Consider the following 19,855-nt stretch of genomic DNA (forward strand, 5'->3'; position numbering starts at 1 on the left):
AAGACGGGGAAGGGCACTTGGTGGTATCTGTACGTAGAAGTGCAGGCCACCTACCTTGCAACTGTGGTCCCAAATAATTTTTCAAACTGGGACATAGTGTCTTTCAAGCCACAGGGGTGTGATTAGACAACTGAGACCGGATATTTGGCTGGCTCTGTGAAGGGACCATTAAAAAGCAGTGGGACAAATGAGAGAAGATGACCATTCAGGACATGCTCTATGACCGGCCAAGGCAACAGGCTGGCAAGGTTTCCCACCGCTGCCTGAATTGATAGTCACAGCATGTCTAGGTTCCTGAAATTTTAAGTATTTCCTGCTTCCCAGGCATTTTATAAAGATTATTTTCCAAGTTTCTCTTGTTTTTGCAGAATATAGTCTGGAGAATTAGCTCAGGTTTGTCTAGAGATAGGGTGAAGAAGAAAGTGCATTAATAAGAGATGCTGCTCTGTAATGAAAAGCCCACCTACAGGCTGCTTTGTACAGCGCTGCTCAGGAAAGCAGCTTCTCTTCCTTGCTAAGAACGTTGGAGCAGTAACTTACTGCTGTGAAAAATTTCTCAGTAAACAGGCTAGCATCTCAAAAATAACTCGCTAACTTTTTTTCCCTAAGTTGTGTTCATCTGCATATCAATGTGAACCGTTTGGATTCTCTCCCTCTGCTGAATCCATTCGAGAAGTCTAAAGCATTACAGTGACTGTTTAGACGATTAACCATCCTTGTGATTACGCATGTAAAAGTCCGTGGACAGAATTTTTCTCCCTGTAGTGTCAGCTGTGGCTCCCAGAGCCATATGGAGGCTCCATAGTCCTCTGCAGATTGAATTTAGCACCGTCTGTGTGTCAAAAGCAATGTCCCCATCAAGTTTCTGCCTCTGCTGGGGACTGAAAATGTTCACTGGCCTCCCTGGAGCCCACAAGCCATCTGCAAAGACATTCCTGGGATGGCCAAAACCCAAGGTTCTTGGGCTGTTGGGACCCCATAGCACAACTGAGTTTATACTCTGCTAAGCTGCTTACAAGCATGTAATTATTACAGTCCTTATGCCAACGGCTGCACTGTGATGTCAGAAACATGGAACAACTCTTTAATTAAAAAAAAATAATTCTGATAATTATTCACCAAGATGCCGATGATACCCAATGCACAGCAGAAGTGAGATAAGGAGAAAGTGGCAGTACTTCACCAGAGTGAATCTGCTTGGTGGTAACTTCCATGTCAATGTGAAGTCAAAAAGAAAAAAAAGTGCAAGAAAGAAAAAAAATTTTGTATCCCTAGTTGTTTTTGAAACCACCATTCCGCTTCCAGATTTGTGTCTGCCTTATATGATAGATGTGATAGTGTCTCGAGACATATTAGGAGCATATTCATGCTCTTTTACTATTCTGCTTTAAGGAAAAAAGACAAATTATGCCTTGTGAAGAAGCCATTTGCTATAAAGTGTAAAAATGCTTTAATATTAATATTTTATAATAAAATTCATGACATATTTATAAACACTCTATCAAGCATTTACAACTGAACCACAGCTGAGAGCTTGGACCGGAATAAATAAGCAAGGACACAGCTAGTATGAAATATACATCTTAATTTTTATAATTGTGTGTGCTTTATTCTTTACACAAATGGAATGGATGCGCAGAGTATTTACACATAACAGGAGTGTAAGCTGGACAGGGTATTTTGTAAACTCCAGTTCAGATTCTGATTACCCCACACTACAGCTGGACTGAGAAACATCCTGCTAAAGAGACGCGCGCCGGCCAGCGCGCCGGATGGAGCAGCCCGCTGAGTACAGGCTGCTGCACTCGGAAATTTGGACTGGCCGGTTCAAATTTAGGAACACAAATCCAGAAATTAAAAGGTTGCTATCCCACTAAGAGCCAACAGTGTTGCCTTTTTTTTTTTTTTAAACTTTTTTTTCTTTCTCTTTTTTTCCCCCCAAAGATCTTGCCTAGGATTCTGGCTACCGCCCATCCCCAGAAATGCTGTTTTACACCAGGGCAAGTTGCCTGCGCTGTAGGTCAGGGCCAGACGGCGAAAGCTGCTGATGCAGTGTGAGGGATGATGGATCGCCTTAAAGACAGAGTCTCAAAAGGGCCAGCGGGGTAGTGGTTCCTATTGCTCTTCGTGAAATGTCAGTGGGCTGAAGCCTTCTGAAAATCCAGACACAGCATTTGGCCCATGGTGTGTCTTTTTGTTTCGCAGCACCTGCCTCGAAAGGATCTTGGTCCATGACTTGGCCCTCTGGGTGCTACAGTAATATAAGCAGTAGGTAATGATGGAAAGTGCTGAGCTGCTGTTGAATCATGTGGCCTTGGTGTTTTACAGTAATGCTAAAAAATCGGTGTAATGGGGAGGACGGACGTGTAACTTCAGGTGGTGTAAATGGGGTGGACTCCACTGATGTCCCTGCTCACTGCAGGGGGGTTGGACTAGATGACTTTTAAAGGTCCCTTCCAACCCAAACTATTCTATGATTCTATAGTTCTATGAAATCAATGGAGTGACCGTGATTTACACCAGCTGAGGATCTAGGCTAGCTAAAATGCTGAATAGATTTTAGATGTTACTTGCTGTTAGCTTTGATGCTGATTTGTGCCCTAAAATGGGAAGCTTTTTTTTAAAACACAATGATGACCTCATTCTTATTTCTGAACTAATTGACAAGATGTCTAATTTTTAATGGAATAGGAATACATATTTATTCCACCAAGGCATGGGCTTGAGCACATGAATGCAGTTGCACAGTGAACCGCATCCATAACATGGCAGACAAAATGTTTAAGAGAAAAAATGTTGAGATTAAAAGCTGTGAAGGATAAAAGACCACTTTCTGTGAACACAGCAGATATTATGGCTTTAAATCTGCAGCTTAAAAAGAAGATTGAGACCTTTTTCATTAACACTGTTTTTCCTACAAATATCCTCATGTGTTGTCCCTCACTGAATCCTCTGGTCAGAGGTTTGATTTGAAAAAAAAACCCAAAACCAAAACCAAATGAAAGTAAATATAGAATTTGACTGAACGCTGATGACCAAGTAACAGTGAAGGTGTAACACCAACAATTTCACCGTAGAAAACTCATGTAAAGAGGTAAATGGGCATTGTATAAGCAGGACACTGTTGCTGGCTCGTAGTGGTTATTAGCGCATGTTGAACACTGCTCTCCAGGATGAGGATTTGGAATTTCAGTGCAACGGAGAGATTTCTTATCCTTGACTTTCACAGGGTGGTTCCTAGGACCCTATCCACACCGGAGCATCAAACCATGCTAGCTACAAACACAGTTACACCACAGAATATTTATCTAGAAACAGCCTTTACTACCAAAGAAATTACAAAGCGCTAGCATGGACAGGGTTCCTCTGTAGGAAGGGGAATTAAGCAAGAAAGAGGCTCCTTCGCTGGTCGATGGTCAGATGGTCAGACCGTCAGACCAGTAAAGAGTGCCGTTTCACTGAGCCCTGTTAGCAAGCTCTCGACGAGTCAGTGCATGGAAGATGTTTTGTGGCAAGGAGAAATAAATAGGTTGTAATATTGCACATCTGCACAAAGTTAGCGAGATGTCATTGTGATCATTCATGGGTGGACAAAAAGCTGTGATAATTTTGGTTCTGCTTAGACCCTACGGTGCTACACACTGTGCCAGAACATGAGAAATAGCACCAGGGGTGTGATCTGGCACTTTTCCTAAAGGGTCCAGCATTTGCATTTGTCTCATGTTTAGACGCTCGCAAGTCTTTTACATGGACAGAAAAGGAATCGATTACGCTAAGCTGTGTTAGCACCAATATGGTCTCAGGCGCCAATCGCTGTGGGTTGCGAGTTTGGACTTTTTTTTTTTTTTTTTTTGCACCAGATGTAATTTTGCATGAATCTTATGTTTCTCTTCCTCCTCCCACTACCACCCAGTATGATCTGAACAGCTGCAATGCAAAAATGAACTGCAGCTCTGAGGATGCTAAAACATGAAATGCAAAACGTCAACGCACAAAACAAATGGGACTACAAGTCCTAAGGGAAATAAGACCTCTTACTGCTTCTCTTGGTGAGTTGTTTTTAAATATATGTTTTATTTAAAAAAAAAAAAAGAAGTGCAATGGCAACTCTAAACTGGAAGCACAAACAACAGACAGGGAAAAATAAATAATGTTACTACAGTAACCAAGGACTGATGGAAAAATTGATTGTACTCAGCCATAGTGTTACTGTTCACCGTAAAGCACAGCACATGACAAAGCAAAACAGTTACTAGTAGGATAGTACTGTAAAAAGCTGCATGCTGAACTAAGAAACAAAGAAGCAGATGTGATTGATTGCTTAAAAACAGAGCTGAAAATTAGAATGAAGTTCCTGCTTTAGGATACTTGTTTTTTCAGGTCCGGTGGGCTATTTCCTAGCCTGGGGCAATACCACATTTGCCAGCATGGAAAAATCCATGGCTTCCAAAGATCTGGGGTCACTCTGTGGATTTCTGCAGAATTATCCAAAATCTAACCTTTCATTCATTTATATTTTGTAAAAAAAAATGGTTTCTAGCCCTTCTGGTTACAAAGCTCTTTTGGAGACTTAACTGAAACCCTTGTTTATAAATCTGCGCTGGCCAGGCAAGAAAAATAGTAGTAAAAGAAGTGTGAACTTCTCAAAGTTACCATAGTAGGGCAGTAAGTGAGAGGCCACCTCAGGGCCACCAAAATGCCCGTATTTTTAACCCTGTCACTGCTGGTGGCTATATTGCAAACATCCAGCTAGTCACGCCATCTGCGGAGGTTGGCTGGATATACCTGTCAGCTTGACAGGGTGTAGAAATGTAAGCTTCAAATAGACAAGTAACTGAGGAGTCTATTCAGCATTTGCCCTTAAAATATCCTCAAACATTAGAGTTGCTGTAGCCACCAGCTAAGAAGCATCGCACTCCTGCGGCGCAGCGGGCAGGAGAGCGTGGGTTTTATAGAAAACTTGGTCCAGCAGCAGCAAAGGCAATTCAATTTACTATCATAGTATCTCTTGCAGTTGTCCCCTTGTGTGTCAGAGTGAAGAATGGCATGGCTACAAAGGGAGGGCACTGTGACACGAGAAAAAAACCACCTCCCTCTCCCCTTCCGTGCACCCCAAAACTGCAATTCCACAGACTTTCCCCAAATCCCTCACAAATGTCCATTGCCTCAGCTTTTGCTTGTAAGACCCTTGTTGACTGTGAAATGAATGAAGATACAAGTTAGTTGGTGACCTGCCTACCTACAAAGAGAGGAAAGATCAAACGCTTTTGGTATTTCCTTTAAAGAAACAGGAAGAATCGTAAAACATTTTGGGGTGAAGTGTGACTCCCTCCAAGAGAGAAGTTATTAACTGCATTCAAGCACTGACATTTTGCTTCTGAGAAATCATCCATTTCAATTTAAAGATGCATTATCCTTTTGTTATCAGAAAAGGTCCTACAGGGCAGTCAGTTCAGGAGATCTTTCCAGAGGAGTTCATCATGATTAAATAGAGGCAAGGGAGAGGGGTAAACTGAGAGAAAAACAAGCTGACAACTACAGTTTAAGGAATTATCTTGCTTGTCATTAATAATAGAGAATCTGTTACGGAAAAAGGATAATGCAACTTGATGGTCCTCTTTACATTTTACGGTCACACAAGGGTGTAAATATTTAATCTTTCAATTAATTAATCTTTACAAAATATCTCACAAAAACATTTTTAACTATAGAAATTAGTTTCTATACATCAATATATTTTTATTTTTATAAATTATTCCATCTTTAAGTGCCTTCTATCAATATAAATGATAAAATAGACAATCAAAAATTTTAAAGCTTTTCCCAGTTGTATCCCTCCTTATCAACATAGGTGCTGTGAATCCTCATACATATGTGTTTCTGTGCACGTGTGTGTGATGTGAAATGCTTCCATCCTCTCCCACCCCCAAACACCATTAAAATAAACTATAGTGTTATTAGTTCCTGATGCAATAGTGTTTCCAAAGGGGAAAAAAGAAATGCTTGACTTGGTTTCAGAAATCAAAAGATGTGCATAGTTACCGAAGTCGAGGTGTACCAACTACAAATGTGCAATGACAAGCTTAGAATAGGATCCACCTCCCAGTCAAGTCAAAGAGTGTCCTACCAATGACTTCAGTAGCAAGTGGACCAAGTACCCTGAGCTTGATTTTGCAAGGTGCATGTGGCCCTGATCTAGCAAAACATTTAAGCCCGTGCTTAGCTTTCAGCACATGAATAGTCCTACTGGAATTGATGTGACCAAACGGCATAGGGAAGGATCACAAGTGACGCCAACTCAACGGGCTACTCATGTGTAGGAATTGGGGTTAAGTGCTGAGCGCCTTGCAGGATCAAGCCCTATATGAGGTTCAAGAGCTGGGAACTTCTCTTTAAAGCAATCAACACACTGAGCTCAGCCATTGAAATCGATCAAAATGTCCGCATGGGCACAGGAGGTGGCTAGCTCCCCTTGACAGAGGGTCTCCATGTCAAAAGTTTATACCTACAACTGGTGCTCTGAGCACACAACAGATTTGCTTTATATGGTAGAAGTCTTTTTGTTCCTACCCTTTGACCCATCAGTGTCCTTCATGGCTTCAAACACTTTGTGTTGTACATTCATCAAAATTCACATTGACTGCAAAGAACATAAATGCAACAAAAAACAGGAAAGCCTCCAAATAGTATATTATAGTTTTCTTCTAAATATTTTCCCGTCGTAATCAGAGGTGCAGTGGCTAATTTATAATTTTTCCTTTGAAGGAATCCAGATGAAAGGCCCAGATTGTTCTTCAATTACAAGTTTGCATTGATTATATATATCTTCTAAGCTATCTCCTTGGACAATAGCTGCAGTAAGAAAACATATCAATATTTGTTTTAATTGTTATATTCTACAGCATCTGGTGTCAGATATTGATGAAATGAGAAAGAGTACTAGCACATTGTGATGGTGTTGATTATGGAAAAGTCATATCCCTGCAGATGGCAACTAAGTTCAAACCAATGGCACCTTTCCATGACAAAAGACCCATCCCACTGCTTGTAGTGAGACGACTAACTAGATTAGTTTAGAGAACTAGCAGCTCTATCCCATGGGAGGGCAGCATGGTAGGTTCCCACTGGTGCAAGTCAAGCTTTACATTTAATTTGATTCAGAAGCTACTTCAGCAGCGAGTAGCAGCAGATTTACAGACTGTTCTTTTCCTGACCTAGTTATAATAAACTCACTCTTGTCTGGAAAAGTTAACTAGATCAGGCCCAAAGTGACAGAAGATAATGCAACTGTGACACTAAGCACAGTGTCTATACTCTTAAATTCCTTGTCCCTCCCAGCAGAAATCTGGAACTGCAGTTCAGATCATGTGCACTGTCAGTGACAACTGGGGACTTCTGTGTGTTATCCACAAATACCAGTCCCCTGAGTAGGGAGTTGCCTACACCTGGCCAAAGGAAATGCTGGGGCCCGGAGCAGGCCTTAAATCTTGCTCTTTTCCAGGTCAGGAAGAAGATGCCTTTCTCTTTCCCTCCCATGATCCATAGCTTGAGCTCTTGCCTTGAGCTAGTGAGGAATTCTTTGGTCTGTACAAATGCAACGATGCAACAATTGTACTGATTTCATTAAAAGCAGTTTTGGGTCAGAGAGGGAATAAAATTAATGCAAAACTGTTCCTTCAGGGCATCAAACTTCTGAGGAGTTGAATGCCTCAACTGCCCTTGAGTTTCAGGGAAATAGTCCCAAGCCAGGAGTCCTTACTGTGGCACACTGTACTGGTACACAGTTTAGGCCAGAGACTGAGCTGATCCAGTTGTTTTGCAATAAGAGACTATATCTTGGTAAAAAATTGTTTTTTAATAAAAACATACCTGTAAAATATTCTCCAAATTCTTGTTCTAATTTAATTGCTCGATCGTAGGTTTTCTTTGCTTGCTCCTCTGTGAGACGTTTATTCATTTCCCTAGAAACACAGAGGAAGTCATCAAGAACTTTAGATTCTTACTAAAACAGCTTCTTAAAAGATATGTTCAACTGAATCATAGATGGACTGAGATCGATACAAGAATGAAGTGTTGAAATTCTTCCATCGGTTCATGGGCACTTTCAGTATTTTAAATTTAATTTCATTCTTATGTAGTATAAACCTGCATTTCCAGAGTATTTCCCATTTCTCCACTAAATTTTTATTTTGGGTTCACCACTCTACACTCCCAAACAAAATATGAGGCCCTAATCTGGTAACTGCCAACTGAGGTGGACTTCTAGCATCAGGAACCTATGGGTAAGTCTGGGAGCGAGGAGACCTCAAGGTCTGTGCACTCAGAGCACTCCTACCTCCAGAGCTGAAGCTCCTTCAGGAACCTCCCTATCTCCCAGGCCCACAGCTGCCTGCCTCGGCTGAATGAGGCGGTCCAAACTGCTGAAATGGAAGGTGTGTTTTGACTGGGGCTGGTGTTATGGAAATGATATCATGAGTAAGGGCAGGATTCAGCTCAGTGAGACTCCTGACCGTGAGGGAGGAATCCCAGAGTCAGTGTAAACCCTGTAGGGAAGCCCCAGAAGGAACCCAGCATGTCTTCCAGGGACACTTCTTCTTTCAAGGGGCTGCATGAGTTCCAGACATCATGAGAAATCAAACTGAGCCTTTCCAGTAGAAGAGTTGAGTTATTTATGTTCTCTGTTCCAGTCCTTTCTGATTAACTACAGACATTTTCAGTCAAGTGTGTCTTGTAGATTCTAAAATGTACAGTGCACCAATAAATCTAAAAACATAGACAGTGTCAGTAACATTCTTATTGCCAATATTTTGTTATTTGATGGAGCATTTCTGTTTCAACAGAGGCATTATTTAATAACTTTAAGAAATGAGCTGTCATGCCCATGTGGGCTCAGCTTTTAATACGACTGTATACTTGCAAAAAATCAGGCTCATACTCATTCACTGCCTTACACATATATGCCTGCAGATATCCAAATTAATTAGCAATAATAAATAGAGTTTGCTTGTTCTAGCATTTTTCACAGCATGGATTCATTATTCTTAAAACATGCTGGAAATTTTCTGAGGTAACTAAGAAAGCAAGAGAAGGGAGCATCTTGTGGTCTACATAAATCTGATTTAATGCCTTGTACTCAATCATATGATTATGTGGTAATGGACTGTATACAGCATGACATGGGTGATACATGTAGGAAATTATGTGCATGATGGTGCATCAAAAAATGATGTATGAAGTGCAAAACAGTATGAATGTGCTACAGCTAACTACTACCTGGCTTCTGAAAAACACCCTGTAAGGTGTCCAGGATGTAAAGAAGTATTTCTAGAAATGACTTAAAGCTGTCTATCTATATAACTAACCATAAAATCTCTCTGGAAGTACCAATGCCATGCAGAAAGCAGGTTTATAAAATGAGAGATAAGAAAGATTTCTTTGAAAATTTATGACAGTTATTTGCAGATTATATAAATAGGTTTAATATGTGCCAACCTATGTCATGCTGCTAAATTTGTAATACTACTAATTCTATTTATTGGAAGGATTGCTATCTAATTGAGTTCAGGTGGGCTTCTTATCAGCTATGCTGCCTACTTGAACATGTCTTTAGGTGACTCAACAAAAACTCTGTCTTGAAGTGGGACATGGCATTGCAAATTCTTATGCAAACTTAACGCTTTATCTCATCTTACGTACATTCAGCCAATATTCTAGTGCTAACAGCAGATCTATTTCTGGCAAATTTCTGAGAAGTATTCCTAAAGATCTTCAAATATTAGAGGAGAAAATTAAAAAAAAAAAGTAAAAAAGCATTTAAAATAATAAATACTTTGAAATAAGCAGAAATTTGCATTATATATGCAGGGTATAGATTTGCCTGGGGTACAAAACTGTGCTAGTTGTCTTAATGCCTTGTGCCTTCATGAGAGAGGACGGAGAAGGGGAGGACCATGATGCCCATTTTTCATGATGAATTAAAAGTGCTGTCAAACAACAGTCCCTTCTATTTTTTTCTTTCCTAGACAGGGACCTGCACAGCTAGTAAATTCAAAATGCTTGCAAATAGCTGCCTCTCCATCCACATTTCCCAGGATTTCCTCCTCTCTCAGTGAAGAGCTCACTCAGATGGCCTCTTCATTACTTCCAGCTCTCATCCCCATGATCCCATCACCGTCCTCTTTCTTTTCGGGAGAGAGGCCAGTTGAGGGGTACCAACAGGGACGCCTCTGGGATTAAACCTGTGAAATGAAGTCATGTAGAGACGGGAAAGGAAGGAAGGGGGAGCAGTTTGATTACAGCAATTTGATTGCCAGGACTGAATTTAACTGAAGAAAGCAGGACCAGGAGACATCCAGCTCAGGCCACGTGTTCTGGTTACTTTTACATCCAATAGCCTCCTATGGTCTTGCACTGCTGTGGTCATAGAATCATAAAATGAGACTTCAATGATTGTGCCAACTTGAGTGTGCCTGAATAATATAGAATCATAGAATAATTTAGGTTGGAAAAGACCTTTAAGACCATCAAGTCCAACTGTTAACCTAGAGCTGCCAAGTCCACCACTAAACCATGTCCCTAAACATGACATCTACACATCTTTTAAATAATTCCAGGCATAGTGACTCAACCACTTCCGTGGCCAGCCTGTTCCAACGCTTGACAACGCTTTTGGTGAAGAAATTTTTTTCTAATATCCAATCTAACTCTCCCCTGCCATAACTTCAGGCCATTTTGTCTTGTCCTGTCGCTTGTTAGAGACCAACACCCACCTCGCTACAACCCCCTTTCAGGTAGTTAGAGAGAGCAATAAGGTCTCCCTTCAGCCTCCTTTTCTCCATGCTAAACAAGTTCAGTTCCCTCAGCCACTCCTTGTAAGACTTGTACTCTAGATCCCTCGGCACCTTCATTGCCCTTCTCTGGACACGCTCCAGCACCTCAATGTCCTTATAGTGAGGGGCCCAAAACTGAACACAGGATTCAAGCTGCGGCCTCACCAGTGCTGAGTCCAGGGGCATGATCTCTTCCCTACTCCTGCTGGCCACACTATTGCTGATACAGGCCGGGACGCTGTTGGCCTTCATGGCCACCTGGGCACACTGCCGGCTCATGTTCAGCCGGCTGTCAGCCAGCACCCCCAGGTCCCTTTCCGCCAGGCAGCTCTCCAGCCACTCCTCCCCAAGCCTGTAGCGTTGCATGGGGTTGTTGTGGCCGAAGTGCAGGACCTGGCACTTGGCCTTGTTGAAGCCCATACAACTGGCCTCATCCTTTTGATCCAGCCTGTCCAGATCCCTCTGCAGAGCCCTCCTGCCCTCCAGCAGATCAACACTCCCACCGAACTTGTTGTCCCCTGCAAACTTACTGAGGGTGCGCTCGATCCCCTTGTCCAGATTGTTGATAAAGATATTAATCAGAACTGGCCCCAACACTGAGCCCTGGGGAACACCTCTTGTGACCGGCCGCCACACCATTCACCACAACTCTTTGGGCCCAGCCATCCAGCCAATTTTTTTAATCCAGTAAAGCATATGCCCATCCAAGCCATGAACAGCCAGTTTCTCCAGGAGAATACTGTGGGAAATTGTGTCAAAGGCTTTACTAACATCTAGGCAGACAACATGTACAGCTTTTCCCTCATCCACTCAGTGGGTCACCTTGTCATAGACGGAGATCAGCTTAGTCAAGAAGGACTTGCCTTTCATAACCCCGCGCTGCCTGGGCCTGATTGCCTGGTTGGACTGTATGTGCCATATGATGGCACTCAAGATGATCTGCTCCATAACCTTCCCCTGCACCGAGGTCAGATTGACAGGCCTGTAGTTCCCTGGATCCTTCTTGTAGATGGACGTCACATTTGCTGACTTCCAGTAACTGGGACCTCTCCAGTTAGCCAGGACTGCTGATAAGTGATGGAATGTGGCTTGGTGAGCACTTCTGCCAGCTCCCTCAGTACCCTTGGGTGGATCCCATTTGGCCCCATAGACTTCCATGTGTTTAAGTGGTGTAGCAGGTCACTAACCATTTCTCCTTAGATTATGGGGGCTTCATTCTGCTCCCTGTCCCCGTCTTCCAGCTCAAGGGGCTGGGTACCCGGAGAGCAACTAGTTTTACTATTAAAGACTGAGGCAAAGAAGGCATTAAGTACCTGAGCCTTTTCCTCATCCTTTGTCACTGTGTTTCTCCTGCATCCAAAAAAAAATGGAGATTCTCCTTAGCCCTCCTTTTGTTGGTAATGTATTTATAGAAAGTGGTCATTAGTGTTAGCAGGGTATTTCCAGAGAACCAGCAATAACCAAGTTTCAAGTGCAATGCAAGCTTAATTTATGCTTCCTTCAGTCTTATTACCTTGTCAGGTGGGCGCAAAGGAGCATACGCGTAAATGAGAATTAGTCCCTTCAAATTTAAGTGCTAATTTTGCTGCAGGTTAAATCTTTTGACTTTATTTTTCTGCATCTTCTTTTCTGACAATTTTTTGTCTTTTATGGTTTTACTTTGCTGTTACACTAACTTTCAACTTATTTGTATGAACAGGAGTAATAGTTATGGCAACCAAACCTGTAATTTTTGTGTTGTAGTAGTTACATACATAAAAAAGACTGAGTGAACACAGTTACGCTGTCATAAAATGTCCTCTTTCTGTTCCCATAGAGCACTTGTTTACCATGATAAACTTCTCTACACTAAAATAATAGTATCTATTGCAAAGGGGTTATATCCATTCATCTATGCGCACCCCACAACTCACTACTGCTTACATCAGACTATGTATTTCTTTAGCCAGACCCTGAGTGATTTAGCTTCATTACTAAATAAAATGATTTTCACAAGCAAGGGGATCAGGATTGTCATTATTCTCAAGACAATTATTTTAAAAGAATGATACTGTTTATATAAAAAGAGTTCTCATTTCTGTTAGAAACTAATTTAGGGTGTTGTTTGATAAGATAAATACACATTTGATAGATTAACTAGATAAAAAGATTACTTGTGGAGAGCAGGCTGCAGGGGATAAACTAATTTAGAATGTCTGAATTAATTATATTTTTCTCTTTTTTTTAGGAGTTACGCTGTGTTTACATAATTCATTTATATAAACCCTATTACTGCAAAAACATCCCAAACTATTGATACATAAGGACTTTTGCTATCCCGCAAAAGTTTGGATTTCTAATTAAGCGTGTCTTCCACAGAGTATTTGCAGAACGAGGAATTCAGAATATATACTTAATATAGTATAAATACTATATATAGTAAGTAAGAATAACTTACTTTTGACTTATGTTATCAGACCACTCTTTCCCTTCTATACAGCAAGATAATCAGAATATAACTGAATTGTAGAGCTGGAAGAAATGTCAAGAAGTCTTCTAGCCCAAGATGGCTTTGGTCAGCGTGGGACTGTGCGAATACCATATACTGTGCATCATTCCCTGTAATGCTGCTGGACGTGCAACAACCTTATCACCAAAAAGCCGGGCCATCCAAAAGGATGCACATGCGGTCATGGGATGGAGCATGTTAGCAGCCTCCAGCTCTGTTGTGGTTGTGGGCACATTGTTCCACAACCAGCTATGTGTCTGTCACAGGAGGGGGGATGCCTACATTTTAGCTGTGTAACAGATACCCGTGACACCACCTTCTGTTTGCAGTCTTGAGTGAGGGGAAGGCACAGGCTTCAAAATTTAATCCCTATCACTGCAAATTAAGCTGTTAAGTTCTTGCATTACCATAACTGTACATGGAAAACAATTGATCACAATGTATTTTACCCTGAGCTTTAACCAGCACTGAGATCACTCCCGTATTTTCTCCTCAGTGTTCCCTCCTTGACACTAGGCAAACCCCGATCGTCCTACACCTCCAGGGTGGTACCCAGAACCAGGCCAGCGCTCCGGCTGAAGCCTCATCCACACCCTGTAAAACAAAATAACTGTCTATTGTGTCTCTACACAACACTGATGTTAATACAGCCCACAATGACAGTTTCCTTTTTTGCAGCCACATTATCCATCCATTCACATTCCTGTGTGTTCCATCCCAGCCGCCAGATGCTTTTCTGCAGTGCTATATCTTAATTATTCCGTGCTTGTACTTGTGCAGTTCATTTTCTCTCCTTTGTCCGTGCTGAATTTCATCTTACTGATTTTACATTGAGTTTTAATCTTATCCTCCAAAGTGCTTGCCAGCTCGCTCAGCCTTGAGTTATTCACAAGCTTTACAAAAGTATTGCCCAAGTCATCATTCAAGTAATTAATGAAAATAACAAGTAGTCCCAAATAGGGACACAGCTCAGGAAATATACTTGTAGGATTTCTGTTACCCTCCCAGTTTAACAGTGCCATTTTCAATGACTGATTATGGTTGTGCACATGCTCTCTACTGATTCCCTTTGGACTGTATTTCTCTAATTTTATATTTCCCTAATTATTAATATTATATTTCCCTAAGCTGCTACTGAGTATGTCCCATGGAGCCATAATAAAAATCAAGATGCAATACAATTATTGATGTCCATCTCATGAAAGAAGGAAATAAGATTGATTTGATTTGCTCTTGATGAACATACATTGGCTGTCTCTTAAAACCTTTTCATCCTCTCAGTTATTACACTTGAGCTGCTTAACTGTCTCCTGGGTCCCCGGGTTTTTCTAAGTATTGCAGTTAGGTTGCCTGCTGTCAGCATGAAGTTGGTGCCTTCTCTTTTCCTTCTTTAAGTGTTATATTTGCCCCTCTCCAGTCCCATGTGTTCTTGCCTATCCTCTTACAGACCTTCAAGTAAATGAAGGGTTTGGCGAAGAGGGAGGTACACACTGCAAATCTGGCACAGGTTTATCTTCTGGTTTGCCCCCTGTGACCAGACTCTACACCCCAAGAGCACCCAAGGCTGGATGGGACAAGCTGTGCTGCATGAGACCTGGATGAACTTGCTGCACAGGTTGGAACAAGTACACTGAGCACTGGTAGGGAGTCCAGCATGATCCAACGCGTAAGCCCATGTGTCCAGTGTGAAAGGTTCAAAGGTAGCTTTGGCTCATTCCTTGAGATGCTGGGGTACAGCAGATGGCAGGCAGGGAGAGCAAGTCTCCACTGTTCCCACTGCCTCTCGTTACTGCTGATTTTGGAGGACGGGGAAAATGTAGACTCAAGACCTGTGTTGTGACACTTGAGACTGCACCCTGAAAATAAAATGCTTGAAGGAGTTTATACTTACATCAGAGGCTCCCATGATTTAGGCTTAATGAAGATAGCGATGGGATAGAGTTGTGCAACTTGTAGTCGTTTGATAGCATTTCCTGACACATCAAGTATGCAGTGCTTGCCCTGTTGGAAACAGATGAGGTTGTGTTTATTTTTACAGAGTTTGCTGCAGATCAGCCAAAAGATGGGAAGCAATTCTGCGACACAGTGCCCTGGAAAGGGGCCACTACTGGCACACCAGGGAAGGGGGACCCCAAGGCATGTGCTCCACTCCTATGCACTCTTCCCTTTGCTTTGGTACTAACGTAAAATATACAATGGAGATATGGGAACAAACTTGTTTTTTATTTTTACCGGGATGAACTTTGGCAGGGGGGGAGAGGATTTTCTTCAGAGAAGAGGAAAATCAGTTCATAAAACTTTTTACTGGTTAATTCAGTTCTTGTTTGCGTCAAGGACTCCCTTTGTCACCTGAGGCAAGTAATTTCATCTTTCTGTGGTTCATTCTTTCGCCTCTGTGAAAGTGAGATAAGTCTATTTACCTGTCTTACAGAAGGAAGAGGGAAGGCTATTTTGGGGCGTATTTGAGGTGCTGTGTTAGATCCCTGAATCCATGGCAGTACATCCAAGTACAGAAAGTGCCAAGGATGTTGTCATTCAAAGTCAGAGACTCCACTTGTGGAGTCATTGTAAAGCCTATCAGTATTAGGATGCCGTTTTGCAGATATTTTATATTTTTGGCAGAAGAATCATGTCTGAGACACAATGTGGAAACAAAACTGATCATGTTGCATGGTGAATAAAACAAGGGTCAACCTACCCTTTCAGCCACGAATCTCACAGACTGGACACTAGTTCCATATAAATTATCATTGTACTGCCCAGCTTCTATAAATTTGTGCTCTTGGATATCTTTTTCCATTTGTTCTCTTGAAATGACAAAATGATAATCTCTCCCATCCACTTCATAGTCACGTTTTGGCCGTGTGGTATCTGCATGAAACAAAAGACAGAAAATCAAGAAGTCTGTAAAAACATTTCATGAAAAAATGCAGGTAACCTTAAGGTTTGCTCAGTGGGCAATGCTGGGTGTGCTGTAAGTAGAGGTGCTCCACATCTGGGAGATCTTTGGCTACTACATATTGTTTTCAATGGAGATATGACAATAAAGCTGTCTTTTTAAAGTAATACCTTCTGATGTTTACTTCCAATCAACACTTACAGGCTCACATAAAATTAGGATTCCACTTTTTTCAGCATGATCACACACAAACCCCAAATACAAAATGCATTCCAGATTGTAAACCTAATCCTATTACAGTGATAAAATGAATTTCAATCTCATTAATTTAATTTAATTATGGAGGCTGATTCTAATCTCATCTCTAGCAGTTTTAAGCTGGTGTATTTGCAGACACAACAGTTGAAAATGAAGTAAGACTGCAATCAGGGTCTGAAATAAACACTCAGCAAGCTCTAATGATCCAAGATATAAACACTCTTGTTAATTCAGAGTCCAATATTGCTTTCAGATTAGACAGTCTAGATCTCACACAAATCACAGATTACTCTGTGTTTTTATTGATGGATGCTTGCAGTTGAGTTGAAACATTTTACATTTTGCCAGTATTTCAAGCTTTTACATTGTTTAAGAAACCAGCGATTAACTCATGAGTAAATTGAGTTACTGGCTAGAAGGTTCCTTCTTTAAAAAAATGCTATAGCTTTTGAGACAATTCTTTTGAGAAATTCTTTCCAGACCTTCACAATCTTTTTTTTATTTGTTCCTTTCCCCTTTTTGTTCAATGGAAAAATGGCTTTTGAGAAACCCAATTACATATAGTTCATGGATGCTGCTTTCACAGCAATTTACTTAATATGTGGCACCAAGGGATACAGCTCACACAGCTGCAGAAATAGAAGTAAAATCATACTTACGTGGTACGCATGAACCAAACTTATCAGGGAATTCAGATATCAAATCATCGTTGATTCGATCTTTCATAGGACCCAGAATAATAACTGGCCTGGTGTAATTAACTGAACAACAAAAAGAAAGGCATATTTTCATGATCTTACTGGCAATAACAGTAAATCTTCCCCAAGATGCACTAACCAGAGTTGTTGCCTTTACGTAGGAAGTGAATACTTAGGTGTACGTTTTATTGAAGAATAACTTATTTATTGACATGGATAAGGAAAATTGAATGAGTACCACTCATTCTGCAGAGCTCTGTGATGGTCCATGCACATATAGTCAAATGGCTATGTGGAAGTATATATATTTGCTATTGCTCAACAAGATCACTCCCAAATGCTTGCAGATGGACTCTTTCATGAGGCATGGAAAAGTGATTGTAGGATTTTGTTCTCAGTTATATGAGTGCATCCCCCATTAAATCATCTGGGTGCACTCCCATTTTCAGTTGCCTTCCTGTTGGTTCTTTACCCTTGCTAGAGGCACATATCACTTGAGGAGGAAAATAATAAAGGCTTCCCATATAAAAATATTGCAGCAAATCTAGAAAATCTGCCTCAATATTTTGTAGACTGATTAACGTGTTTATTAGTAAAGGTCATGAACGCATATTGGGGAGAGTCCTGAGAATGTTAGGAAGTGGGAGAGGGAGACCCTTACCTCATCTCTTTTTTATGTGATAGACCAGGTGGCCAAGAAAAATGAGCCACAGAGAATCTGGGGCTGGCACAGCAAGGCTTATTGCTCTGCTGGTCCCCAAAATATGAAATGAAAAATGTAAGGAACAGTGACAGAAAAGCAGATGAAACTTACTTTCCTGTCTGGTGACAGGTTCATAAGAAAGGATGCAGTCTTCTTGGCCTCCTGATGAGAGAAGAAAGAGAAGAGATTGAAGGCGACAAGCAACACATCAAGTAGTAAAGCTTGATAAAAGCTTCACATAGAGATAGACCAAGTTCAACATTTGCCTCTGGGAATCACCTGAACCATTCCAAATTCCCTTACAGCTTCAAAGTGTGGAGACCACTTTTTTCCTTCCCCTCCCTCCCCTGCCACATGTTTCAGTTCTCTTTGTTGAAATCGAGCCTTTTCAATGATGGTCAATAAGGCTTCATTTATTGATTTGATAAGAAAGCTGTTTACAAGGACAGTGCAGAAATTCATTTGCTTGTCCAATTGTTAAGACCCTAATATGCTGCTGCAGAGCTAACCACAGGCTACCTGAACTGGACAATTTTTGTTCTCAGAATATAGACATTTTGGTTGATCATCTTTCTGTGCATAACCTCCATAGTCTAGTTTATTCACAGCCTGACATCAATCTATGAGCTATTTTCTGACCCTTATCCTTTCCCTGAACACAAATCTCACAGCATCATATTTTACACACTTATCCTCCCTCCACTCCTGTTAGGACAGTGCTGTTTCCTCATGGTGACCTTTAGGGAACAAAAGCAGAGAAATTTGCCATGAGAAACAAGCGGCACTATAGGGACCAAGACTTGAGTGGAGGCGTACAGCTCCGATGCATCACTGTCCTCTCCTCTATAAGAGTGCAAGAGGAGAGGGAGGAGGATTCTTCAACCTACTGCATGAATAATTCCTGCACATTTCTCTTTCTGGGTCACTGTCACATACTTGATACCACATAAGGGCTCTGGCAGGTTCTAAATATGACTTAGGCTTAGCAAAGTTTAAAATTATGATTTTTATTTTTACTCAGTTCAAGGCTTATCACTGAGCAGAGCCACAGATGGGATTTCGGAATTAATTTAGATACTACAGAAGAAAGTGTGTCCTAAGGCGTACCGGGGCTTTATAAAATAGGCAGGGTTGCCTTCATCTCATCTGCCTGCACACGCTTGAGTCTGTGTTACATTATTCTGGCGGGGTCCTGCCAAACCAAAGCATGCTCATAGAGGGGAAAAGGGCTACCTGATGCCCAATGGACGGTGTAGGTAGGATTTAGAGAGGGGTATATCTCACCCTGAAGTAGTCTGACTGCTACCTGAGTCACCCTTGAGGCTCCATGAACTGTATTAACAAGATTTGTATTTGGATGCAATGCCTAGCTCCCAAGTAGGTACAAAACGTTTTGTGGTTTAGTCTTAAGCTGACTCCCACCCCATGAACCTAATATGTTGACAGGTATTTTTTGTGTTATGTCATCTAGACAGCTGTGAGAAATATGTAAGACAGCTCTTCAAATAAAAATAATGTTCTAATTAAGGACAATGACATAAAAAGCAAATTAAAAAATGTACTGATGTGTTGAGAGAGGGAGGACAGGGCCAACTCCAACTAGCAATGGTGCTGAAGCAGCAAAAGAGAAAACACTATTTTTAAGAAAAAGAAGAGATGAGACAGTTTTGAGGACAAGGCAACATACCATATGAGGAGTGTGAATAATGGATTTTCTTCTCGATTTGAACATGTTTGATACTGTAATCACTTGCTTAACGTTGGCTTTTTGCAAAGTTAAAAACCTAGAATTATTATTACACTAGTTTCCTACATCAGCTGTATTTTTTTCCCTGGGAGTTTTGGGTGTGATATAAAACTCAGATTTTCCCATTCCCCTCGAGATGAAATGATTCACTCTCCAGGCTGGATGAGGATGCTCCTGCACTGCCTGCCCTCCAGCTCCCAGGAGCCAAGGCTATGTTTTTCAACAGCCTGAGG

At 41.3% G+C, this 19,855-nt stretch overlaps 1 protein-coding gene across 7 annotated transcripts in view; it reads right to left on the minus strand.

Annotated features, from left to right (window-relative positions):
- Positions 1–6,745: 6,745 nt before the first annotated feature.
- The window catches only part of DLG2 (discs large MAGUK scaffold protein 2), a gene marked incomplete at both ends in the record, with an annotated part of 787,463 nt that continues 774,353 nt past the window's right edge, over positions 6,746–19,855 (minus strand). For 6 of the 7 annotated variants that reach the window (XM_082013954.1, XM_082013953.1, XM_082013952.1 and 3 more), the window contains 6 exons: positions 6,746–6,852; positions 7,870–7,961; positions 15,209–15,318; positions 16,016–16,188; positions 17,134–17,235; positions 17,987–18,037. In XM_082013954.1, coding sequence (XP_081870080.1) covers positions 6,746–6,852; positions 7,870–7,961; positions 15,209–15,318; positions 16,016–16,188; positions 17,134–17,235; positions 17,987–18,037 — 635 coding nt within the window. The remainder of the gene's footprint in view (positions 6,853–7,869; positions 7,962–15,208; positions 15,319–16,015; positions 16,189–17,133; positions 17,236–17,986; positions 18,038–19,855) is intronic. The other variant, XM_082013956.1, reaches the window with a different exon arrangement.

Source organism: Phaethon aethereus (assembly GCF_964289735.1).
Source record: "Phaethon aethereus genome assembly, chromosome: 1".
Taxonomy (NCBI): Eukaryota; Metazoa; Chordata; class Aves; order Phaethontiformes; family Phaethontidae; genus Phaethon; species Phaethon aethereus.